General features: G+C 40.2%; 3 protein-coding genes across 3 annotated transcripts in view; all 3 read right to left on the minus strand.

Moving 5' to 3' along the window:
- Positions 1-4,193, minus strand: rbm15b (RNA binding motif protein 15B). The gene has a single exon (XM_079470854.1). It carries the CDS (start codon positions 3,561-3,563, stop codon positions 1,134-1,136), a length of 2,430 nt encoding a protein of 809 aa, XP_079326980.1. The 5' UTR covers positions 3,564-4,193; the 3' UTR covers positions 1-1,133.
- manf (mesencephalic astrocyte-derived neurotrophic factor) lies at positions 4,040-6,751 on the minus strand. Its single transcript, XM_079470855.1, has 4 exons — positions 6,511-6,751; positions 5,758-5,885; positions 5,532-5,673; positions 4,040-4,810 (listed from the first exon to the last, which is right to left on the minus strand). Exons 1-4 carry the CDS (start codon positions 6,596-6,598, stop codon positions 4,626-4,628), a joined length of 543 nt encoding a protein of 180 aa, XP_079326981.1. The 5' UTR covers positions 6,599-6,751; the 3' UTR covers positions 4,040-4,625.
- Positions 6,752-11,590: 4,839 nt separating this feature from the next.
- dock3 (dedicator of cytokinesis 3) overlaps positions 11,591-25,681 on the minus strand; it is a gene marked incomplete at its 3' end in the record, with an annotated part of 151,381 nt that continues 137,290 nt past the window's right edge. Inside the window, exons 30-54 of the mRNA XM_079470648.1 lie at positions 25,169-25,269; positions 24,891-24,949; positions 23,892-24,040; positions 22,311-22,396; positions 22,153-22,179; positions 21,915-22,010; positions 21,744-21,804; positions 21,575-21,668; positions 20,622-20,770; positions 20,060-20,146; positions 19,779-19,883; positions 19,444-19,585; positions 19,003-19,169; positions 18,805-18,891; positions 18,300-18,479; positions 18,030-18,113; positions 17,814-17,930; positions 17,518-17,636; positions 15,927-16,059; positions 14,977-15,058; positions 14,723-14,841; positions 14,501-14,588; positions 13,579-13,698; positions 12,407-12,489; positions 11,591-12,175 (exon numbers count right to left, since the gene is read on the minus strand). Of these exons, the coding sequence (XP_079326774.1) occupies positions 11,591-12,175; positions 12,407-12,489; positions 13,579-13,698; positions 14,501-14,588; positions 14,723-14,841; positions 14,977-15,058; positions 15,927-16,059; positions 17,518-17,636; positions 17,814-17,930; positions 18,030-18,113; positions 18,300-18,479; positions 18,805-18,891; positions 19,003-19,169; positions 19,444-19,585; positions 19,779-19,883; positions 20,060-20,146; positions 20,622-20,770; positions 21,575-21,668; positions 21,744-21,804; positions 21,915-22,010; positions 22,153-22,179; positions 22,311-22,396; positions 23,892-24,040; positions 24,891-24,949; positions 25,169-25,269 (3,120 nt within the window). The remainder of the gene's footprint in view (positions 12,176-12,406; positions 12,490-13,578; positions 13,699-14,500; positions 14,589-14,722; positions 14,842-14,976; positions 15,059-15,926; positions 16,060-17,517; positions 17,637-17,813; positions 17,931-18,029; positions 18,114-18,299; positions 18,480-18,804; positions 18,892-19,002; positions 19,170-19,443; positions 19,586-19,778; positions 19,884-20,059; positions 20,147-20,621; positions 20,771-21,574; positions 21,669-21,743; positions 21,805-21,914; positions 22,011-22,152; positions 22,180-22,310; positions 22,397-23,891; positions 24,041-24,890; positions 24,950-25,168; positions 25,270-25,681) is intronic.

Here is a 25,681-nt window from a genome sequence, read left to right on the forward strand (position 1 = left end):
TAAAACAAGAACATGTTTACTTACAGTTTTGTGTTATACATGGTTTGCATACAGACAGGAAAAAAGATTTTCCTAGAAAAAAGGTGTTACAAAAAGGAGTGATAAAAGAGGGGATATAACAACAGAAGGCAATAAAAACTAAAGATGACTGTGTTCAGTGCAAAGGTTGTAGTGTTGGCAGACAGGCTTTCAAACACCAATAACTAAAATCTCAAAATAACACTTGATTCGAGCTTGACAATCATCACCAAACTGAAATGGCAGGACATTTTATAGCCATTAAAAAAGCACCTGTTAAAACCTGTGTTGGCTCAATATACCGGGTTAAAACGACTTCGCAAGAAGTCATTGAAAGGAGGGACGATGCATAAAACTTTCCTGCGTACAAACAAACAGTTACACAAGCAATAGTGTTCGTAATGGTTACAGACTTTAGTGTATTCGGATTGGTACAGTACACGTACGGTCACATGACCTCTGTTAGTGTTTAAAACACATATTTAAAACACAATTACAGTTCGCAGTGGGCTTAAAAACAGTGAAGTTCATTTTGTTGAAGAAACCTGATGCGTTACGTGATTTCAGAGGTAGATGTCAAATGCCTTCTTGAGTACTGTACATCTCTGACAACGGAAAAACTACACTTTATCCAGTTAGTGTAAATGGACAAATTGATGTAATGTGGGAAAAAAGAATTGTTAAATGTGTTAAAAAGCTATGAACTTGAATGCAGGTCAATGGCCTCATTTATGAAACAAATGTAAAACCGTCACAACTTGTGGATTATATGCACATTTGTTATGCTTGTGTTTCATAAACATAGCCCAATATTTTGACACCCATTACAGGAAATTGCAAAAAAGAAAAAACAATCTAGTCAATTTGCATTGCATGCCACATTATAAACACATTTTTAAAGAGGACAATGACACTTTTGAACACTGTTTGGTCAAAACGATACTAAAACTGGCTGGTATGTTTGTTGACGCTTGTTGGGGAGTTTTTTTCATATTAAAAACCTCTCAAAAGTAAATGGAGTGAATGTCATGGACTTTAAAAACACTAAAATCAAAGGCAAAACATCTGGATGATTGTGGGAATAAAGTGTTATCTAACGTATCGAAATTGAGGTGTTAAGAGTCTCTAACCACCACAATGACCAAATGCTCCTCCTCAAGTTTCCCAAGAGTTTTCAGCGCAGTCTGCAGATACTGCTGTGAGAAATCACACGGAGGAAAAGCGTACAACATGCCCCCCATCTCCCTCTCTTTGGGGCCACCAAGAGGCAAACCGATGACCCCGGCCGCCTGCTTGTTCCTGAGGTAAGTCACCAGGTTTCTGAGAAGGCGCTGCTGAAGACCCGGTTCTGGAGACGGGGCTTCGCGGTCCACGGGTCCCTGGACGGCGAGGAGCACGGCGTAACCATTCGGGCCACCCAGTTTGATGCGCCGCGTCACCTCGTCCAGTTTTGGCTGATCCAACCTCAGCCGCTGAGCAATTTTGAGCTGGGTGATCTTGGACCCGCCAGCTTGATTGTCCCTCATGAGGGAATGGAGAAAACTGGCTCCGCCTTCCAGCATGTGCATGTTTGTGGGGAAGCAGCTGTTTTTGAGAACAAGAGAACCGTGCCACACGCGATTAAGAGTCTGAGCGTATTCGGAGAGTGTGCTGGGTTTTTTCCCGTTTGAGTCTGTTTTGGATTTTTCCGTTTGAGAGTCAGGGTCGCTTTCGCATTTGCGATGGTTGCGTTCGGCGTCCTTCCTCGAGTGCGAGGACTCGTCTTGTGCGGGGCATTCGTCACCGGAGTGTCTGCTTATGTCAGGAGTGTGATCGAGGGGTTCGGAAGTGGAGTCTGGGAGTCGTCCACGGCCCCTGTCTGGGCTGTCCTCCGGGGTGGAGGGCGCTCGTCCACGTACCTTTGACCTTCCACGCTCCTCTGTGGCGCGCTCGATGGGGCTGAGGCTCTTCCGTTTGCGACGCTCCTCCAAGGTTTTTCCCTGTGCACGTTCCAGTTCTCGCTCTTTTATCCAGCGTTCCCTGCTGCGGCTACGACTTCGCGGCCTCGCTCGGCCAAACGCGTCCGGGTTTGCCCTCCGCTCTGCCCCTTTCGGCGGACTCCATTCTCGGTCCGACAGGCGGTCTTTTTCTCGTTCCGCGAACAGGGGATGGGAGGGCGAACGTGCTCTTGCCCTCAGTTCTCTTTCTAGACTGCGGTGACGTCCGTAGCCGTCGGGCAGTACGTCGTAATGTGGAGGGGGGAGCAGGGGAGGCTGGTACTGTTGAGGGTACGCACGGGTCTCCTCTGCTTTGGCAAAATCTACACGGAGCCTGCGGTTGGGACCGCCCAGAGGGAAGCCACGCATTTGCGTGCAGGCGGCCTGGGCCGCGTCCAGGCTCTCGTAATGAATGTAGGCAAAATTATCTCCTTTGACGTAGTCTATGGTACGAATACTACCAAAGCGGTCAAACTCGCGGGCTAAAGTAGCCAGCGACGTATTCGGGCCGAGTCCGCCCACCCACAGCCTGGTCGTCGGATTGGCTTTGCCGTATCCGATCTTAATCGGGTTTCCGTTTATCATACGTCCCTGCATGGCCACTTTTGCTCGATGAGCCATATCCAAGTTCTGAAATTTGAGAAAAGCATAAGCACCCCCTTGTCCACGGGCCGGGCGCTTGATGACCACTTCTTCGATAATCCCATACTTGTCGAACCCTTGACGTAGTTCCACCTCGGAAATGTTATGATCCAAGTTGCCAATGAATAAATTCCTTGTTGCTCTCTGATCGTCCTCTGGTTTTAAGTCGTCCTCGGGTAGCTGGTATGCATACGCACGACTCCTTTCCTCCAAGGAGGTATAGTAGTCCAAAACTTTGTCCCGACTGATTCCAATGCCATCAACGTATTGTCTTGCTCTCACATCCCTCGTACTACCTCCGGCACCGGGAGAAAGGGACCGCTGTCTGTACGCATACGCAGCACCGTGCACGGCCACGTAACTTACGTCAGGCGGCGTGACACTGCGACGCCGCATGTACATGGGTTCAACTTTGAGGGGACGATCGTAAAGCACCAACCTCGTTTTAGCGTGCCGCGCTTCCCGCGCGTTTTCCGTGTGCCGGAAGTTTACGTAGGCAATGCGACCCAGCTCAGGCGTGTGAGAAAGCTTGACGCTCACGTCGCCGAACTTTTTGAACTCGTGAAACAGTCCGTCCTCTACGTGCTCGTCAGAAAGCTGTGAGCCCAGGTTGCTTATGAGCAGCGTCTTGTATTCAAGTCGTGGAGCCACCGGGTCTGCAGACGGGGTCTTACCTTTGGGCAAAACCGCCGCGGTTCGGAGCGGGGCTCGACCCAGCAGTCCCAGTTCGCGGTGATGGAGGCTGTCGCGCTCCTCTCGCGCCCGCGGTTTTTCCCGCTCTCGGCTGCGGCTTCGTTTGTGGTAACTTCGGCTCTCGGCGAGGAGCAACGCGAGCGGCGGGTTCGCCTCGCGCTCTCGGTCCCGTTCGCGGACGCGTTTGGCGAGGGTTCTGGTCGGACTCGCGTCACGTTCGGCCTGCCGCTTCATCTTAAAGCGATGCTCCCCCTTGCGAAAATACAAAATCAACGCCGATGTGAAGTCTCGCAGCTCCGGGAAACGGTGCACATTCGCGAGGAGAGTATAATCCAACGTGTGCACGGAAAAAACAATCGGCGGGATGTTGGATTATGCGGTTAAAACTAAGGCAACAAACATTAGCGTCGCCGCAGCTGCATCTATTCCGCCATCTTGGACAAAAGGAATGTGCGCGCGCCCGCGGGAGGGAGGAGACGTCGCTGACGTCAGCGCGGATTGCGAGAGAATGATTGAAAATATTTTCTTTCTCTAAAAATAACACTTTATGATGCAAAAATATTGCGAAAACTGCTGTTTTTCAATAGCAGCGAAAATAAAATGGCTGAAGTACTGCACAGTATGCTGTCCGGGTTTTAAGTATGCATTAAGAAATGCTTGCAACAAAAGTATGCTATAGTGTTGTCATACGGCAATGCATTTAACCCATTGTATGTCAAATCATCTGGTTAATAAATGTGATGGGAAAGATGCCTTTATGATCTGGTTGAGCACATTGCATTGTGGTGCATATACATTTTTATTTCAAAATAAAACATGGTTTCAAGTTTGTGTTTACAAGAAAACACAATATCAATAAAATGACAAGACAAACTATTTTTCATCTTTTAATGAAAAAGACAGTATAACCATATTAAACACATTTTACAGCAAAGTCCATTCAACCTGACCCACACGTTTTGAAGGCAAGACTCATATAATATGAATCAACTAGTAAAGCCAATCCCCTCAAAAAAGGAAAATCTATTTATATAATCAAACTATGCAAAGTGTGTCAAATGATACCATAACATCTGGATGTAAATGCAGGTCGTGGTGGATCTCAGTCAAGCCTGTTTTATTGGTTATAAATGAAAAGTTGTATTTGCAAGGTAACGTGTGTGCTTGAATTCACGACGTTTACGCCAGGAGAACATGGTAAAGTGACAGCACAATGCAAAACACCACTGTTAGGTGGTCAGTTAGCCGTAACTTCCACCCTAAACGGCTGCCTTGGTCCCATAATTCCGTGCTTGTTTACAGATCTGTCCTTGCCTTGGCTGCGTTAGGTGCGTATTTGGGCATGAGCTCGTTGATCTTGCGTATGAAGTCAGATTTCTCCACACATCCTTTGCAGGACTCTCCCCATTCCTCCAAAATTTTCTTCAGATCTTTCACTTTCAGCTTCTTGAGGTCGACCGTGCTCAAGTCAACTTGTTTATCTAGACGAAAGTACACCAAAACATCTTATATCTGCATGACTTACAAAAAAGACAGAAGTTTGAACCAGAGGTTGGCAACATTAGGCATATAAGCGATAAGATTAATATTAAATGTATTCATCTGTAAGTATTTTTCTTTATATGTAGAAGACCTGTCTTTTTGTTTTTTAATAAAAGCCAAATCTGGCAAATAAAACACTTAGCTCTTGCAATAATCTTTCTTCACTGACCACATACACACACACACACAAGTTGTATCGAATCCAAAAGCACTATCCCATGAGTCTGTGCTATATAACAACATCCTCAACCATGACTATATTTACAAAGCCTCTTGCAATGATTAGATTTTCATATAGATGACAAACAGAGCAGAACAGCAGTAGTGACAGGCCAATAGTTTTTCTGCATTAAGCTGTTAAGCGATGGAAGTTCCCATTTGGATCAATTGAAAAACTATCAAGAGCCTTGTCAATGGATAATAAACATGTTTGCTTTTCAAAATAATATTTGAGTCAAATAAGCATTTGTTTAATTTAGGCTGTTTTGTGCATGTCATCAATAAATGATACAACTGAACATTAAATCGCAGTGAATCTTTAGATCAGTAGTACCCAACAGAATTGTCGGTATAAAATACTCCATTCAGAAACAGGGTTTTGAAACTACTACTAAACAGCAGCAATTGCATGAAAACATGCAAATACGATTTCCAACCTACCATATTTCAGCTCACAGATTTGACTGTCTTTCTTTTTGAGTTTTTCGCAGATCTTGTCCGCTGGCATGTGGTAACTCATGGGTTTGGAAACTTCATTCGTCATTTTTGTAGCCGCATCGCTTGTTGCACCTATATAATAACACTACACACACACAAAAACAAAACGGTGTATAAATAAACAGAAAGGATGTACAATATAGCACTTCATATAGACAAAGACACTTACAAAGCGGTTTTCTTTCCCTTTGGCATCTTTGCAAGTTATTAGAAGAGCTTTTTCAATAGAGTCACTGTTGAATTTAACATCATTGTCTTGTAGCGACTGGTAAAAGCGTTCCAGAAATCCCACACAAACTAGAATGTTAAAACAAAGAAAAAGTTAACAATTCTCATAAGATTTGTAAAAAATTGATTTAATTAATTTCAATTATTTTTTGACACCTGGACGATGAAGTGAATTCATACGAATGACAGTTATGTTATCGATCAGCTGAATGACGAACAGGTTGTTATTTTATCAGGTGTGTCATAACATTCATATTTCAAATAGGGTAACATTACGTAACCCAGTGCCTATAGCAGCCTAACTGAGAATCTATATATATATTGAAAATATACATGTAGGCAAAGTCTATATTAAGAACAAAAATGCACAACATGTTTAAAATACAAAATGTTATTATATAAAACACAACCATTACGTTTACCTCACATTTATAGTATCCATGAAAAACCTGATATACCACATATTACACATAACCTGAATATATTTATAAATGTAATAAGTATAAGCTAGCATCACCTAAACTGAATCAATAGGTTATTGAGGCATGAAGTAATTCAGAGAAAGAACATCTAGCAAATCTACAACATAAACTACATACACAAACTAAACTTAAGAACATCAATAAAGTGATTTGTGAGATGCTCTTGACAGGCATCACATGTGTTTATATCGCGAGCATATTAACAAACTCACCTTCACAGTCTCCATCTTTCAAAGCATCACTGAAGCTCGGTACGAGCGCCAGGGCCAGCGCCACAGAAAGTCCGCTGATATATAACATCGTAAAAGCAAAAACAGCGTCTAACTACTTAAATATCTTATGAAAGTGCCGGTATGAGCATAAGGATACCGGGCGTACAGCAGGCAACGTACTGATTCAACACCGCTTCCTACTAGAAAACACCCGCCTACTCTCACATCCGATTGGGTAAGGTTACACTCTTTACGATCCCATTGGTTAAATCATGACGTCGCAACACGCACTTTCGTCTTATTGGATGTGCAGTGGTCGTTCAGGAGTGAGTCCAGTTGGCGGCTTCTGATTGGGTACGAAGGTGAACTCGGAGTGATTACGTGTCGCCTGAAACGAACGCCATCATTGTAGTTTTTTTCCATTTTATTTACTAGGTCCTTTTACTAGTTTCCTTTTCACATATATTTTGTTTTAAAACAGTTCACTGATCTTGTGGCGTCATTCCACAAATCAACGCTTTTATTATTAAATAGGCCCAAACATTTGGGGGAAGAAACGTTGTCAGAAAAAGGTTTAGAATAAATCTTTGTAGCAGGTGTCATCTTTAAAAAAACCGAAAAGAGTGCTTGGTTAGTGTCAGAGGAGATTTGTTTAAATAAGTGCTTGTTATTAAAAATATGTTGTTTTATTAAAGATTTAGCATGTTATGCACTGTTACTTTTATTTTTAGATTATATGAACTTTGCCCCACACCCCACAATAAGCTGTCTTGATATTTACATGATTGCTTCGTCGATATTCAGTAACTTGTTTTTAAAATGTATTTTTGAAATGGGAACAGCAATATTTTCAATACTTGGTCTTAATTACACATTCCACTAGGGTGTGCTGTTGCATAAGAAAGTACAAAGAAATGTACGTAGCAACATCATAAACACGAAGAAAAGAGAGCAAGGCAAATATAAGTTGATAAAACATTATCTTTAATATTAGGCATTATTAATGAATTACAAGTCACAGCGGTTAAGTGAGTAGGAAAAAAAAGTGTATTTACATCTAAAATCCACACCACATTTATTCATGCTAGCACAATATATACAGAAAAAATACTTGAGAATACTTGTACAAAGGTTTTCATAATTCTGCATGGTAAAACTTAACTTCGTTTAGATTCTGATGCAAAATACACAAAATAACTGCAGTGATTAGCCCATAGATTTTTTTGTCATTTTAACTTGTTTGCATTTTAGTTTTAAAAACACATTTACATCAGAAAGTACAAGGCAGACAATTAATCTCGATCTATACATGATTTGTCCTTCTTGACCATATAAATACAAAGCTTTTGAAGGATTATATACACTAAATAAAGCCCGACATGGTGTGGTACAAACTGTAATGCAGATCAGTGCTTAATACCCCTCTTATTCAGTTTTTCTTGTGTACAAAAACAACAAAAAAGCTATTTTTCCAGTGTTATAACTTTGCACATTTGCCAAAAACTGTCCTTTTACAACATACTGCAATATCTATCGTTCAATCAATGTTCTCAGCAAATTACAGAATTTTTTTTTTATTAGCAAATAACACTTAATGCTGTATATATGAACAAAGTACTGATCAATCAATCTCATCATTTAAAAAATAAAATGTCACCCTCAAACTCCGTATCCAAAACTTCAGCTTTCCTCTACTGAGATATTAAACATGTAAAATATGTACAATTGTTTTGTTTTTACATGATGTTTTGTGCCAAATGAGTATCCGGTTTAAATGAATCGTGATTAGATGTGTAATCTAAGTTTTTTATTCATTTTCGGGCTTGAATGTGCAAGCAAAATTTTGATGGTGGGTGAGTACAAGACACACAGTTTCCGTCAGTCAATATTTACATGCAAAATGTCTGGAAAGCCATAAGAAGAATTGTTGAAAACAATAAATATTAATGCGTTTTTGTTTATCCGTGCTAATATTCACAGAATGGGCCGTCCCGGATCCATTTAAGCAGTTTACACTCTTTCCTATATCACACGATCTTTGCATAGATTGCAGTTCCGTCCCTGATCACTTGATTATATAAAAAATAGTTCTTAAAATGATTGAAGGGTAATCCCAATAACTATTACAAACTCATCCACAAACCATATCTGTATGTCTTTAAAATGCAATGTTTTACTATTAATGTATACCATCATCAGCTTAAACTTACTTCAAGAAATGGCATTTAGAAAATGAAAATATGAGGTTAGTTAATGGTTACGGGATTTGAATATTAAGTGATGCATGATAGATTCTCAGGTTTACAAAAGGCCCCATATCAAAACATTCACGTGTATTGACTTTGCTTGGCCATAAAAATGAAAAAACTATGTGCCATTACATGAACATGCATTTGACACTGTAAATATCTCTCAATGACGCTTACAGTCCTCATATTACCAAAGCGCACATACAAAACACTTGCCATTCGCCTTTGATATGGGACTAGTATGGGACTAAAATCTATTTCATATGAGAAGTATGATTACACTCTTTACTTTGTGTTTGCATGCCAAACTTTTAAAAGACTTCGTTGTATTTCCCAAATGCCAAACATAAAGTCTTAAAGTGACCTAATACACAGTGAACAATAACCAATAACCCATAAACTATTGACAAAGCATATGATAATGCCCTTAAATAAATTACAACCAGGTCCTAACCAGATTTGACCCAACAAAAAAAGAATCTGTCCATATTGCAATTAAAAGTGGCAAAACAACACAACTACAGCCATTTAGTGTATATTTAACGTTTAATATACACATATGTAGAGTATGACTGAAAACCAATTAGATTTAACTTTGTATTGGTATGGATAGCATGATGGGTTCACTCAGGTTTATGTGTAAGATGTGCCAACTATTTTTATTTAAAAGATGGATATTGATGCTAACGCCCCGTTCAGACCGCCAGAGACAAGGGATCTCATTCATTTCAATGGGAGCTCTGCTACCTCCGGCTACATGAGCGACAGTAACCGTTGTAGCAACTACAAATAAGAGTACAGCAGTGGAGCTTATGTAATCCGCCCATCGTCAGTTCCTGCAGGGTTTGTTTCTAGGACAACCAAAGGCAGCAAACACCTTCTAATGACCTCGTAGCGAGAGACTGGCAACACAGTCGCTGACAGTCTGAACACAGTGCACGGCCTGATTGAAAAGACGCTAAATGCTAGATAATGGCTAGCTTAATTAGCATATTTCATGATAGATAAATTAGCATATTCACAACGGCATCACATCATATTTGCATTAAATTGGCTGGAAAGGATTGGTTCTTGGAAACACTGCATTGTATGTGCAAATCTCTTTCATTCTTTTCAATTTGTTATTGTCCAGGAACAGCAAGACAGCTAAACTTCATCAAAAGTCGCTAGTTTTGTTGCTGGGTGCTTTTTGGAAAGCAAGTCGCTAAATCTAGTGACCAAGTCGCAAATTTGGCAACTGAACTCATCGTTTATGGTTAAGACATGGTCTCAAATGCCATTCTTTCTTTTTGCTAACTTTAGCCGAAAATAATTCCAGTCCAAATAGGCAAAGTATGGTCCAATGCAAAAAATATGAACAGTATCGTGATATAACGTGAATGAATGTTGAGGATGAGTAGATAGACAAGCAACGTCTCTACCAGACCTTCCTTCAAGTGACAGATGGCAATACCATGACCACCAGTGTAGAGAACATGCAGAACTGTACATATAAATGAGCTCTTAAAATAACACACACTTTCAAGTCATCAAAAATTGTTACGCAGGTATTAAGTGCGAATCCATCAGCAGCTGAAGGACTTGACCGTCCCTATACACATCGGTGTAACATAAAACACGCACACTCATAAATATTGCTTCCAGCCTCCTAAACACACTATATAATCTTCATAGCTATATTTATGATATAATCTAAGCTGTATTTATTCTCGCTCTCATTTTTAAAATTTTACTATACAATTATATTAAAGTCTTGGAATTTTATAACAGCTCTATCTAAAAATATATACTTTTTATGAAAACTGTCAACTCAGGAGCGGAAATCACATCCCAAAGAAACCTGCTGAGACCAAAAGCTGCTTTACCGTAACGAGACATCTGGGAAATGGCTTTGATATAACAGCTCTTTGACTGTTGCGTTATTAGCATAACGGGATAGTAATGTTGGGCGAGGATGACTTGCTTTCGCGCCGTGACAATATTGTGGGTGTAATGAGGCTTTACGGAGACTGTAAAAGCCTTTTAGTGTCAAATCAGCGTAGCTTCTCTCTGGAGAAGCTTCTCGCAAACATGCAGGAGGTAGCAGTCATCTGCTAAGTGTTTTGGGGTGGTAATGAAGTGTTGGAATGTTATATCTGACATTGTGTTAACACACTTTTAATGCGCTTGAATTGGAAGGTGAATATCTTGTCAAAAGAAATAATCATGCTGAATATCTTCAAAGAATTTCTATAATCCACATATGTTGGGAAGATGCAAATCAAAGTAGTGGCTAAAACTTATGCTATTTGACCACTACTCGCATCATTTAAAAATATATGTGAATAACAAATAAGGTTTTTGGTGTTCTAAGGATAAGTGCTTAAGTGCAACCCCGCCGGAATGGAAAAGTCCTTCCTGGCAAGGTTTGACAACACTAGTCTTTCAGTAACACAAGGTTTGGATTGTAAAACAACTTCAAAAGAGATATAGGCCGACAATTTTTCCATCTAGTACACCAGGCATGGCAGATTACCCTGTGTACCATGTGATCATTGTGCTTCCTGTACCATCTGAGCATATCTTTCCATGCCATCACATATCTGGGTTATCCAATCCGTGTACAGATGCTTTGGGTATACAGGTCTGGGCGATATGGGCCCGTTGAACACCCGCAAAACGTAAAAATCTCATTAGTTTGGAAGCTCAGCAACATGGCAAGCACTTCTGAAAAGATTTACATTGTATATATGGAAAGTTTAGGGTAAGTTTCAAACCAGTTCCTTTTGGGCGTCAACATTCCCAAAACCAACAAAATCCAACAGTCCAGGCAAGAGCACCTTATTATTCGTCTATTCTTCGCTGATACCATGTTCCCAGGCCACTTTAGCTTGTTCTTCTTTGTTGGTGAGCAGAGGCTGGGAGATCTTACGTGGCATGGGCCTTGGAACCGGCCTCAGGTCCTCTTCAGGAATGCATCCTTCTCTCAGGTAGGGTTTGGGGGGAAGAGCTGGCGCAGGGTCGTGGTGATGATAGTGGGGGTGGGTGATGTGAATTGCGTGTGGATGTTGGTGGTGAAGGTGCATGTGATGGTGGTGGTGACCATCTGGGGGTACTCCCGGGGTTATGCCCAACGGGGCCGAGTGACTGCGGCACGGAGTGGGCTTAAGAGGGTCCAGAACTTCGGGCTCGGAGACGCTGTAGCGCACGGGGAGGTAGGGGCTCTCGGCTTCCTCCGTGTACGTGGTCCAGGCCTGGCTGCTCGGCATGGAGTCCAGGGTATCGGCTCGTGCCGGAGGCTCGGAGGAGGACTGGGCGAAGTTGCTCTCGCTTAGGGAGGAGACGCCACTGCTGGCGCTGCCGGAGAGGGTGGAGTTACTGCCATCCAGGCCTGATTGTGGACTGGTGGGTGAGGCAGGTATAGGGTGCAGGGGAGACTGGTGAGGATCAGAAGTGAAAGGTTGTTACGTATATACTTTCACGTCAAAATCTTTATAATAAGGGAACATCAAGATTATTTATTGAAAACCAAGTATATCCGGAGCCAAACTCAAGTATATCTCAACTCAGGGTGACATCTGGGGTCAACGGGATGTGAGGCATCCTGGAAACTAGTGGGAACATGCACGAAACGGGCTAAACATAAGACACATCTAGGCGGAGGATACCTTTCTTAAGGAGCGCGCAGGGAGAGCTGGAGGGAGTTCGCTGGTCTGGTGGTGGAAGGCATCAAAGTGCATCGAGAAGTGTCCTAAAGGGGGAGACACAGGCGGACAGAACACGGGTTGGAAAGAGGACACGCCACAGGCAGACACACTCAGCGAGCGCTATGAAGGACACTTTCTGAACTTAGCTGATGTTCAGAACAGAATGATGACTGGGAGGGAAACGGGGTGGAAAGGGACCTAGTGGTCAGGATCATTTGAGGACATGGGATTGTCATCATTTGTCCAGACAAGATAAACAGATTTTGTCTATAAAAAAATCATTGCTACAAGCGTTCTTATAGCTCAGTGGTTAGAGCATCCCTGCACATTCTCAATAAAAAATGTATAGTGAAATGCAATGTAAATATCTGCTTAAAGCTGTAATCTGTAACGTTTAACTCTATATCGCCACCTCTGTATGAAACATACAAGTGCAAGTAACTTTACGTAAGGGGGTTGTGGCGTGGAAGGCGGGACGAGAGCCGTGAAGCGGGGCCGGTGGCGTGAGTGATAGGTGCAAAGCTGTGCATGCACCGGTCCCGCATATCTTACGGAGGAGATCGGGAGCTTAAAAGGACAACTGGCAGGACTGTTGACGAGAGAGGACCGGGCCTGGAAATTAGTTAAGTTTGTGTTTATGTTTTATGGCTTTACTTCCGTGTTTATTGATGGTTTATTTTTTATTAAAGTTTGTTAAATGTTCGCCGGTTCCCGCCTCCTTCCTTCCCTTATATGGATCTTATTACAGGGGTGAATTTAAATGATGTAAAGCTCACCTTTTAAAGTATTATTGGATCTTCGTTGTGAATCTTGATAAGAGTTTTGCTGCACAATTACAATTGAACCCACCGTGATTGTTACAGAGTTGCACTTTAAATTGTGTTTAACTAAAAGCCAATTCTTCATTCTGTTGGTCTCAATCTTCCTCCTCACAGTACATGCATATTGTGGCAGGTACTTGTAGTCGAGGTATGACATGTCAGCTACATACACAATGCAACACCTCTTTTTGCTTTACTTCACCAATCTATTCCACCATCAAACTTTTACATCCTGTTTAAATTCATTCCAGAAGTAAAATAAACTTCCTTAAGTCTTTCTTGGCATATACTGTATACACACTGCTTTCTTACCGGGAGGGAGGGTGCGGGGGGGTACGGGCGGTGCCATCACACTCCCCACATGAGCAGAGAGGAACGGGAGAGTGTCCCTGGTGCCACTGTCCAAACTCCAGCTGCTTGGAGCAGTCAACACTACGAGAGAGAAAGAAGAAAAAAGACCATCACAATACACATGACTCTAGTGACCTGCTGGATCTAAACCTGGTTGTGACGTTTCTCAAAAAGTCCTGCTCAAAATACCAGAATGGGTTGAGTCTTGAATGTTGTAACAAGCGTCAAACTGGCTCCTTAAGTAGCACAACAAACAAGATCATTACCAAAAGTGTTGGTTGACTCTACTGAAGGTTAATACTGGTTGACCAAGTACAATGTACACATGTTGATAGACCAGCTAGACCAACACTAAAATAGCACTATATACAACATTAACATCTTAAGTTTCCAAATAATCTGAAATTCACACAGGATCTGTGATGGCAAAACAAAAGCAACAGAAAATGCTACCTATCTAATTTCGAACACGTAGTAATGTTTACATTTAAAGCTGCAATCTGTATCTTTTGTCTCTTTATCAGCATCTCTGATTGAAACAAAAAATTGCAGGATGCTTTACATACATATATAATCATTTTATTTTTAAAACAGCAAAACATATTCCCAGAAATCAGGCCCGACAGCTGAATCAATAATTATTATAAGTTTAATATAGTTAAACATTTACTGTTTATGTGCTTGCTCAATATTTTCTTGATTTTCGTTTATTAGATAAAAAACTATAACCTGCAGCTTTAATGACTTGACTTTGACAGTCCTTAAAGGCTTAATGGCATTGACTTAAACCGTAATGTCACCTCTGACTGTGCAGGTGATTATGGGATTGTGGAGGAGTAGAGCGGTACTGTTGGTTTAGAGAATCATACACACCCAGTCATACCTTTATCAGCCACAGAGAGATTCGGGTCACTGCAGGGTTTGCAGGGGCCAATGACCTGATGGTACAAAGCCCTCTGGTGATTGGTCGGCTAGAGGGAAAAAGCAAAAATACTACTGCATATTATTTTAAATTAAAGTCATCATCAGGCCAATCAATCTGAAACATCCTTCATCGTCGGTTATGGGTTTTTAAGACACTAATAAATGTGGTTTTGAGGCGGACCTGTCCATTCTCAGTGAGGTTAGGGTACAAGGCGCTGCTGGGACGGTCCCTGTGAGGTGGCAGAAGCATCAACATCTCTCGGTTGTGTCTGTATCTGTCAGGGAGTGACGGGGACCCAACTAAGGAGGAAAAAATACAACTCATAGGTTAGACATCATGAGAAACATTTCAGTCAAATGACCCTAAACGTTAGTACATTAGTGTACATGCTGACTGTCCATCCAATAACTTGATTATCAGATGTTGGTGCTCACCTCTGATACTAGTGTGACCTGAGTTGATCATCTGAGACGGAGCTGAATGAGTCGAGCTCAAGCTGGATGATGATGGACTAGGCTGAAAATATTACACACGGTGAGATACAGTTTTATTTAAATGTAACATACAGACCTGAGCTAAAACCCAATTGTAATGGATATATATTGCCATCGCAATGTTATATGTGTCATTCCCATAGCGTTCCAAATTTACAGTATTGCCGATGGCTAGTGCACTGCTTAGAGCAGGGCTAGTCAACTGGCGCCCTCGGGCCAAATGCCTTCACAATTCAAATAAATGGAGAGACTTTTAAGAGCGTTTTGCTTTAAGAAATACACGTCCTGAGACACCACATTTTTTAACTCAAAAACGCTGCTACATTCAATACAAAAGTTATATTCATAACAATCCTGACGTCGTATTTTTTTGATCAGTTGCTAGGGTGTTACTAGATGGTTTCTAAGTTGTTTCCTTTGGTTGGATAGCAGTTCTCAAATGTGTTTCAAATCAGTATCAACGTAGATGATACATACATCTTCCCTTCTGAAAATCTTAATGGAGACATTTGTAAGTTTTCTGAATATACTTTTTCACTGTTAAAGTTCACTAAAATAATGAAAGTTCCGTCATCATTTACTTACTCTCAGGTTGTTTTAAACCTGTATAACTGTAGTTGTTCTGCTGAACACAAATAAAGATATCTGGAAGAACGTTTGTGACCAAATGGTTCTGGGGCACTGTTGCAAGGGTCCACATTCCTTAAAATATATATTTTTTGTGTGTTCAACAGAACAGACAAATGAATACAGGTTTGGAACAACTCAAGGATGAGTAAAGGATGACAGAATTTTCCTTTAATGCTATGCTCTGCAATAAAGGGAATCAAACAAGTCTCAACAAGTGTCCTGGACCCAAAAAACGCTCCAGAAGAGTTCACGTAGCGCACCTGCATACGGTAGAGGTCCTCTGGGTGCTCCATCATGCCGTCCGTCAGGATGAGCAGGTTTCCTGTCTCACTGGAGGTGTGAGAGGAAAGAGAAGAGGAGGAGTGGCGGATAGAGCCCAACACATTCAGAGGGCTGGACAAACAGACAGACAAACAGATACATGCAGGGATGGAGTGACCATAAAGAACAGGACAGAAAAGAGTAATGGCAGGAGCAAGAGGGGGTGTTCAAATAAGAGTAGTGGTTAAGCACGCAGGGATGTGAAGGTGAGTCGTGTCGTGATAACAGAGTAAAAGATGGAGATCAAGAGAGAGAGGTTGGTAGGTTGGTAAAACAACGGCATTCGAGAGTGATACAGGCAGTCGTGCAGGTATGTATCAAACAAAACAACATTGGAAAGATGAGAGAAGAGGATGTTTTCATGCACACAGATGCAAAACATTTGAAGAAAAGTGACAGCAGAAAGAGAGACAGAAAGAGAGAGAGAGAGAGAGACATGTGAAAGATGTGGTGGAGCAGAGGTTTGCGTGTTTAGAGTGGGTAGCATGACTGTGTACGCATTTATGGGGAATACACGGTCAAAAAGTGTTTGTGAAGAGAAAGGAAGGACTATGTCTATGGCTACAGCTCTTTAACCCAAAAACATGTGTGTACGCAAACACACACAGACACTACACAAATTAATTACAATCAATATAAGTATGAAGTGCTTAACAAGAAATAAATATTTTAACTAAATGAAAGGCTGAGGCTATACAAAATGCCATGCTGAAAAGTTTTATTTAAAAAAGTGCATATTAAATATTAGTATAAAAAACAAAAATTAAAGACAAATGTCAGACTATATGTGAAATATAGACTAAAGTTTCATGATCTAGCTAGGATATTAGTTGCATCGAAGCAGAAATAGCCATCAAACAGGTAATGTGAGTGTTTTCCGTAAAACCAAAATATAAACACATGTTATTTTCACTTATTATTCGATAAATACTAACATAGATGATTTTTCAAGTATTTTTATATATGGAAATTGCATAGAATTTGGTTCTAAAAATGAAACGCAAATAATACCTGAATATATGTAATAAAAAATATTTCCTGTCGAGCACATTTGTTTTTTGTAAGTAAGTATGTCAGATCATTTTGCATTTGTTAATTGTATATTTAGCATGCTAGTGTATTAAGCTATGATTTTATTTAAAGTAGAGATGCACAGATATATCGGCCAATAATCGATATCGCATTCAGCAATGCGTTTGTGCTCTGTATATAGAAAATGTTAAGAAACACCATCAGTTTGATGTTCAATATTAATAGGTATTATATGAAAGAATTACCATTCAGAAAGTTAAGAAATTGTAATGAAATTTTCAGAATCTGTATCGACAGATATCACTCTGAATCTAGAATCGTTGCATCTCTAATTTAAACTATCATTATAACTTTTACTACTCTAAAACTGACTGGTTATGTTAATAAATTGTTTAGATTATTACAAATCGGGTGATTATTCTAATATGACAATTGTCTTGAGCTATCAGCTGATTGGTCATTTTGTATGTTTGTTTTTATGCATACATGTTTACTCACCTGTGTCTGTGCATGATTTTCATACTCTCAGGACTCATGGGACTGTGGGTGGCGAGGATGCCTCGTGGGGTGCTGGTCCCTGAGCAGGCCGGGCTTAGTTTATCCAGACCGGGCAGGCCCTGCAGGGCCACATAGAAACACTACTCTGAATATTCACACTGTCTGCGCTGAGACCCACACACATTGAAGAGGTCAAACAACAGATCTAAAGATCTCACGTAGAGTACACAAAAGTAGAAATCTGTGTTTATAAATGTATAAATTAATAAGAAGCAGAGGCAGAGGCGAGGTCTCACATGACAAAGGCTGCTCCTCATCATTTGGAACTGATCAATGAGTTTCTTGTGCAAGGGACGCATTTCCGGATGCACCAGTTTCTCATGGACGGCCAACCCGACGCCCAGGACATGGACCTGTCGAGTTATTTATGAAGTGAGTTTATTAGCCTGAAGATTTACAAAACTCAAGACAATAGCCGTGTTATTGAACTGAAGTAGTGTCAGTGTGTTTACCTGTTCTTGCATGAGATCCTTGAGCTGGGTGATTTTCTCCGTATCTTCAGGGTGACTGCTAATGTATTCTTTATCAAAGAAAGCCTGCACAACATCAAGAATAGATGCATCCGTTATTTTCTTTAACTTAAATTAATTTATTTTTGTATTTTTTAATAGTGATTTTAATACAGCTATGTCTTTATGCATATGCCAACACTAACAGCCACGACTTTAAGTGTCTACTGTTGCTTCCAAAGTGCCCAATTTTTATCCAATTCTGACACTCACTTCCTGGTATCTGGCGATTCCACCGTTGACAGCTGCGTCAATGACTCCGTTGAGGCACATGCTAAGCAGGTTTATGTTTCCGTGAAGCTGCTTGTGTTGGTATTGGCTGATCAGGGTACGCAGCTCCTGGTTTTTATTTTCAACCACGTAAATGGCGTTCTCGAGCGGACTTACTTCAATCTACATAACACATAATAATGAATATATACATTATACAATTAGCTTTGATTGAACATTCATATTTTCTCATATTTTCTATAAAATTGTGATATTTTATTAGGTTTTTTATATACATAAAAAAAGATTTAACTCTACAAACTTGTTCGTATATAAGATGTATGGATTTCGATGGTGTAACTGGTCAAGAGTTTACAAGTTTATTTACAGATTTATAAATTATAGTCAAATTAATATAAACTCTTCAGATATTTGTTTGAAACTGACTGCCAAGTCCTGCATGTCTAAAAATCTAGTTATTTTATAGTAATGTTGTTGGACTACTCACCAGTTCTCGTTTCTCCACCTCGAACCAGCGGGAGATCCCAGGCAGAGGATGTGTAAGGATAAGTGTAGTCCGCTCAATCCAGAGACTCTGAAAACACCACAGACATCACACAAAAATGAACTAACCAGATATTTCTTCCAAACAGGAGCAGGAAGTTTCGTTACTGCATTGATTTTCCAGTACATTTGAGATGTTTACCTTAAATTCGTTCTCCCTGTCTTTTAGCCCCTTGTGGAAAGGACGGTCGTAACGAAATCGCCGGACGTTATTGACTCTGTAAAAGCTTTTGATGCGGTCTGGCACGCGTTCCATCTGCAACACGTCGACATTTTCTGAGACCGGTGTTACAGCATAGATCTGTAGGTCTGTGGGGCTTTATAAAGGAAATAGCAGCTTGCAGGTTTTTGAACAAATTAAAACTTTACTGCAAAACTACCAAAGCTTTAAAATGTAAAATGAAAATCTGCAGTAAAAAGGTTACACATGTCACCTTTAATCTACTACACTGGTTCGTTCATTGGTGTTGAGGTATTGTAAATTGCAAGACAAAAACTAATTCAGCCTCTCCTGGATCTCAAAAAAAGTAATTCCTCCACAGTCCCCACAACCATCAAAAAGTATTATTACAGAGAAGGATACACTGGGAATCACCCTGTAAAATGGACTCATCTGGTTGATTAGGGTGCTGCATGGCAATAGCTTGTGGAAATTCTCCCAGCATTCTTTGCTGAAAGGCTTCGAGTCTCTCATAGTCATGACCCCGGCAAACAAACTCCTTATTCTGGATGGAAAGAAAGAAATACAAATATAGAGCAGGACCTGGAATCTTATAATCAAAGTTAAGCACAGACAATGGCCTTACATTTTTTATGTTTTGAAATAAATATGAATGAGAGTGTATAAAATATGTTTTCCTCTCATCTTTAGAGTTTACGAGACTGAACCGAATATTATATAATATTTTATTCACTCACCCTGAGGAAGAATGGAAATTTCCGTCCGTAAAATCCCACCCTGAAAAACTCAGGCTCAAGTCTCTGCTGCTCCATGATGTTGTCATAATACGCTGCCTCCATTTTCTGTATAAAAAGCAAACTTTAAATATTCACAAGAGATTGGCCCCATCCTCAGCTTAATAATGCAAAACATTATAACAGCACATCAGTAGAAATTAGGTTCACTGAAAATGTTGTTCTATAAAATCTATTTTTAAAGTCACATATACTCAAAGAATTAAAAAAAAGAAATTGCTGACCCGTATCCAGCTGAGACTCTGATAATCATAAAGGGACTCGTACTGGAATGCTAATTCTCGGCACAAGGGGATGCCGTACTCCCAACACTGAAAACAAATAACAGCAAATGTGTTGTATAATTAGAACTAGATTTGCATGTCTAGAGGAAATACCAGCACTTGAAAGGCACAAAAGAACAGTGTTACATGTCTAGTACAGACATCTAAATTGTTTCAATGTAACAGTATCTAAAGATCGTAAAACTGAAAAGAGCAGTGCTGCACTATTAATCATATTTTAATCGCGATTTCTGCCAGACATAATTCATAAATAATAATCCTGGCAATGTTAATGTGTTCATAGCCAGCACAAAACATCATCAAGGTAAGCTCATAAAAAAGTTTGAAATTGACAGAATAATTGTTATAATTACTAGTGATATAGTTTAAATATAATTATAAGCAAAATAATCTTGATTATCATTTTGTGCAGCCCTACTTATCACAATTTAGTATGCAAATCAATTCAAGTAAGCTAACCAAACAAAACTATACAATTTAATATACAATTTAAACGCTATACCTTTCCCTTGTTGAAGTAGTGGATGACTTTACGACATAGACCCTCTTTGCGATGCCATTCACTCTGTGCAGGATAGTGTAGGAATTCTCTGAGAGGTCTTTCCTCCCAGTGTAGCAGCTCCCAGTACAGCAGAAGAGTAAACGCTGCCTCTATGAAACAGAACAGATTGTGTCGCTGAATTACTCAAATTTTCTATTTAGCTAATCTGACAGAACATGGATCACAGGTTCAAAGCCCAGATAAAACACATAAAATGTTTGAATAAAATCTGGAATGTAATTATATCGAATGTCCATTTAAATCCTACAGTCGTTTACTTTTCTACTTGCGTGATAGATGTTGACTGGCTGGCTGTTCATCATTTCATTTTTCAAAGAAACCAAATGGTTTCATAATTTGTAAATATAATATTATAGATGTTAATAATCAGGCATAGCTATATTGAATTTATTTATAAAAGAAACTTTGAACCGAAGGTTGTGATCGTCTTAACTTCCATAAATTAGAGGGCGTGGCATGATTTTTTTTAATGCGAATTCGTTGGATCTTTGAAAGCAAGCGTATCTTTTTTAAATAGAATTGCAAGTAGACTTAGTGGCCATTCACGTGTCTCTGCATTTAAAAACGCTCAGGAATGTTTTTTTAAAACACAGCATAGGAAGCGAGGGTCTCGAGACGCCTCCGCCAAATTGCCATGTCATGCCGATTTGCTACTGTAAACAGAGGCTTGCAACGCTTGCCCCGCCTCCCAGTTTATTCTGATTGGTCCACTGCTTTGGATCTGACATTGATGAGCAGCGCTGCCTGTAAAAGTTTAAATTTGAATTGGTACAGACCTTTGGGATGTCACGATTAGCCGTTCAGAATCCAGTATTTCAGAAAGCCGTGAATAAATAGATAAATGGTTGTCTACTATGAGAACATTTTCAATTGGATTGATGACGGTGTCTCACCTGTGTAGTTTTCAGCCTGCAGGTGCATGTCGCACAGCTTGTGAATGTATCGGATGTACATCTCTTCCTTGTTAATCTCTGACTTGTAGAAATTCTAAAACACAACAGCAAATATCACAACGTCGCTATATGCAGAAATAAAACTTTGAGTTTGACGAACAAAACTCACCAGCAGGTTCACCGTGCAGCCTATTTTCTTGTTTTCCGTTTCATCGCCTTTCATGCAATCCCTGTCAACACAGGAAACAAAAGACGACTTAATGCCTATATTCATAATATAGACACATTCACATTTTTTCCATAAACAGAATGTACACTATACAAGACGTGTGTTTTATACCTGTAGTCAAGCAGTCGTTCCATTAATCGTGTGACAGACGTGACGAATGAAACGCCCGTTTCCCTCCAGGTCTCCTGCTCTATCTTCTCCAGCAGACTACACATAAACAGTACAAAAACACACATGTGTAAGAGCACTTCACATGTTGTTGGTAAAAAAAATCGTCTAATGGCACGCAGACTCTCGATGGCGTTATTAGTGGCATCCGATTGGTTGCATAAGGTTAGTTTCATCTTACCTAGGGTACGGCCCAAAGAGTTGTGTTCTAAATATCCCGCAGCACAAGGCAAAGCAGAGAGACTCAGATTATAACAAGAGCAGTACAAAAACTGGTGTCGAAGGTGTGTGTCGGACTGGAGAGGGAATGTGTGCATGTGCGTGTTTGTGTGTGCTCACAGTAAACTGAAGAGTTCTCTGTAATTCTCATCTCCTTTGCCTTCAGACACCAGACTGTCAAGTTTGTCTATCAGTTCTGCCTCCACCTGTAAACATTAACATAAAACAATCCGATAAACGAACTATCTTGCATTCTACATCATTTGTTAAAGGAACATTCCAAACAAGATTACAAAAATGTCCACATGATTGTATTTTGGTATACATTTACATTTAGTCATTTAGCAGACGCTTTTATCCAAAGCGACTTACAAAGAATTCAGGGAGATATAAGCGATATGTCATAAAAGAGCAATAGATCATTAGGTGCTAATGCAAAGTTATTAGTTTCAACAAAAGCTAGACCACTACCTGTTGAGAGAAGAGAGAGGGTTAGTTTTTTTTGGTTTTTCCTTAATTTGTCTGACAGGTATTCACAGAATAAATGGGTTTTAATAAGTTTTTTGAAGGTTGTGAGAGATGTGGTTGACCGGACCGCTTTAGAAAGAATATTCCACCAAGAAGGAGTAGTGAAGGAGAATGAGCGGGAAAGGGATTTAGTGCCCTTATGAGAAGGCAATACAAGGCGCCGCTCGTTTGCTGAACACAGGGTTCTTGATGGGGTGTAAGAGTGTAGGAGGGTGTTAAAGTATGCCGATGCCGATCCAGTGATAGTCCTGTAGGCAAACATCAGTGAATTGAATCTGATCCAGGCTTCAACCGGTAGCCAGTGGAGAGAGATGAAAAGGGGTGTCACAATAGCCCTTAAGGGCTTTTGAAAGACGAGGCGTGCTGCTGCATTCTGAACCATCTTGAGTGGTTTGATATAGCCTTTGCAGGAAGACCAGCAAGGAGAGCATTGCAATAGTCCAATCTTAAGATTACCAGGGCCTGGACAAGGAGTTGTGCCACATGCTCAGTGAGGTAGGGTCTAACCTTTCGATTGTTGAATAAAGCATATCGGCAGGATTGCGTTGTCTTTGCAATGTGATCATTGAAGGACAGCGGTTCATCAAATATGACTCTGAGGTTCCTGGCTGATTCGGAGGGAGTGATAGTGGAATTGCCAAACTGGATGGTGAGATCGTGTTGCACCGTGGGGTGTGCCAGAAACACAAGAAGTTCTGTCTTGGCCGGGTTCAGCTGGAGGTTATGGTCTATCATCCAAGCTGCGATGTCATCTCAGGCAGGCTGTTATGCGAGCTGCTACAGTGGTATAGTCTGGGTGTAACGAGATGTATATCTGGGTGTCGTCAGCATAAGAGTGATACGAGAAGCCGTGTGCCCATACAATGGGTCCTAAGGATGTAATGTAGATGGAAAAAAGCAGTGGTCCAAGCACAGATCCCTGAGGATTTTAATCTAAAGTCTAGCATGTCAAGATCTAAAAAGAACTATTAAAGTAGTTCAACTGATATGTTCTATAAACATCTATCTATATGTCTATCTTCTGCCCCCATACAAACGCTTTTGTAAACTGTCGGCTAAAGGAAATATTTGCATCCTGAATACATGCAAATTCAAAGCAAACAGTGACAGAAGTAATTTTAGGGTGAACTGTTCCTTTAAGAGAGACAAAAAGATATCTGAGATATACTGGACCTGTTTAAAATTGCCGTTCTTTCGCTGTTCCCAGTCCATCATGTCGTGGAAGATGGGGATCATTATATTTCGGACTTCATTTTGTGGTACAAGAGTCACACCCAAAAACGGCCCAATCATTCCCGGTATAAAGTGGATTTTATTCTCACCTGCAGGCAAAAAAGACAACAACACCAACTTGAGCTACCTTAGTTTTTAGTAGTTACTATTGAAAATCAATATAATATGATCTATTCTGAAGAAACCTGTAGCTCAGTGGTTAGAGCATGGCACTATCAATGCCAAGGTCGTGGGATCGATCCCAGTATATGTATAGTATTGATAGTATAATGCAATTTATGTCGCTTTGGATAAAAGCATCAGCCAAATATGTAAATATAAAGGATATATCTTCAACCCTGTGGAATATTTTAAAGCAAATTCTTGTCACACTTTTACTAGGTTTGTTAAGTTTATTTATTTCCTCACATTAATATATACACAGCAAATGCTGAAATTATGCATTTTTGTTGATAAGGCTTTTATAACTTTTAACATATAGGGCCGGTTTCCCAGACAGAGATTAGCTTAAAAAACATAACTGATGTACATCTTGAAACAAAACAATCACATTGATATGTATCTTTGTAAACTTTAAAAGTTAAGGGATACAACATTACAGTATGAAAAAAGCATTATATACAAATAGCCATTAAAAAAGTGCAAAATATATATTTTTTATTAATACAATGTTTCTTTGAGATCTTTATATAATAAAACAATTATAAAATATTGTATTTACAAAAACATGCTAACAAAAAAAGGAAAACATTGCTTATAAATCAAGTAACATCCAACACTATGGGGGTGAACAGAGCTCATGAGATACAACAGTGAATTCAAAATCACAGATCTCTCTTTCACCTGTAGAGGTCAGTATTGCTTTTTCTTGCAAACACTCAATGTATGTGTGTGGATGCAGAAAAACGCAGGAAAACATCAGGAAGGGAGAACACTTACCCAGATTCTGCCACATGCTAAATAGTTCATAAGCCATCATCACTCTCATATCACCATACCTGTGAGAACGAGAAAAACGGCGCAAGCAACACGTCACATAGAGTTCTGAAGTCATCACAAGCACAAACAAACACAGCATTGAAACATGGATTGTGCTCAATGCAACTTTGACAAGGATCTGCCAGATATGTTGAAACGAGTCAAGTAAAGCAGATTGACTTCTCTATACCGTTTCTCCATCTCATTACTGCGTGTGAATATAAATGATCAAGACTTACTTGTCAAAAACTTTCTTTCTTTTGGCTGGTGTCAGAGTCTCCAGCTGTAGACTGGGCTGGTTGATAAACAGTACAGCCAGACTGAAGTATGAATTCCACACCTGATGCACAAATATACACACACAAAAGCTGAAGTGCCTTTTCTGCTCCAGCGTGAACTTCAGACACTTAATGGAGATCTTGACAATGTTTAGGACTGCTAAAAGACCTCATACAATTGCTTCACATCTTTGGTGGGTGTGCCTTGAAGCCCCTCCCTTTCAAAAACACGACTGCCACAGATTCGAGAGACACGGAGAGTGTAAAACGATACTTTTAATGAGCATAAACACGATATGAGCAAGATAATACGGACAAGAAAGGACAACACCAGGGCAAACATGGTGAGTATTAATAGAGTCCATGTGATGAGGATATTGCTGACAGCTGGAGTAATGGTGGACGAGACACAGATGCGGGAGCGTGGAGGAACGCAAGTAATGTAGTCCGAGGGGTTAACTTCCGGTCTGTGTT

The sequence above is a fragment of the Barbatula barbatula genome (assembly GCF_947034865.1).
Source record: "Barbatula barbatula genome assembly, chromosome: 13".
NCBI lineage: Eukaryota > Metazoa > Chordata > Actinopteri > Cypriniformes > Nemacheilidae > Barbatula > Barbatula barbatula.

Excerpts from the sequence above, each read along its gene's own strand:
- rbm15b (XM_079470854.1), bottom strand. The coding sequence starts at position 3,563 with ATGAAGCGGCAGGCCGAACGTGACGCGAGTCCGACCAGAACCCTCGCC.
- manf (XM_079470855.1), bottom strand. The coding sequence starts at position 6,598 with ATGTTATATATCAGCGGACTTTCTGTGGCGCTGGCCCTGGCGCTCGTA. Across the intron at positions 5,886-6,510 it reads GAAAGATGGAGACTGTGAAG|TTTGTGTGGGATTTCTGGAA; the intron begins GTGAGTTTGTTA and ends TTAACATTCTAG. Across the intron at positions 5,674-5,757 it reads AAGGGAAAGAAAACCGCTTT|TGTTATTATATAGGTGCAAC; the intron begins GTAAGTGTCTTT and ends GTGTGTGTGTAG.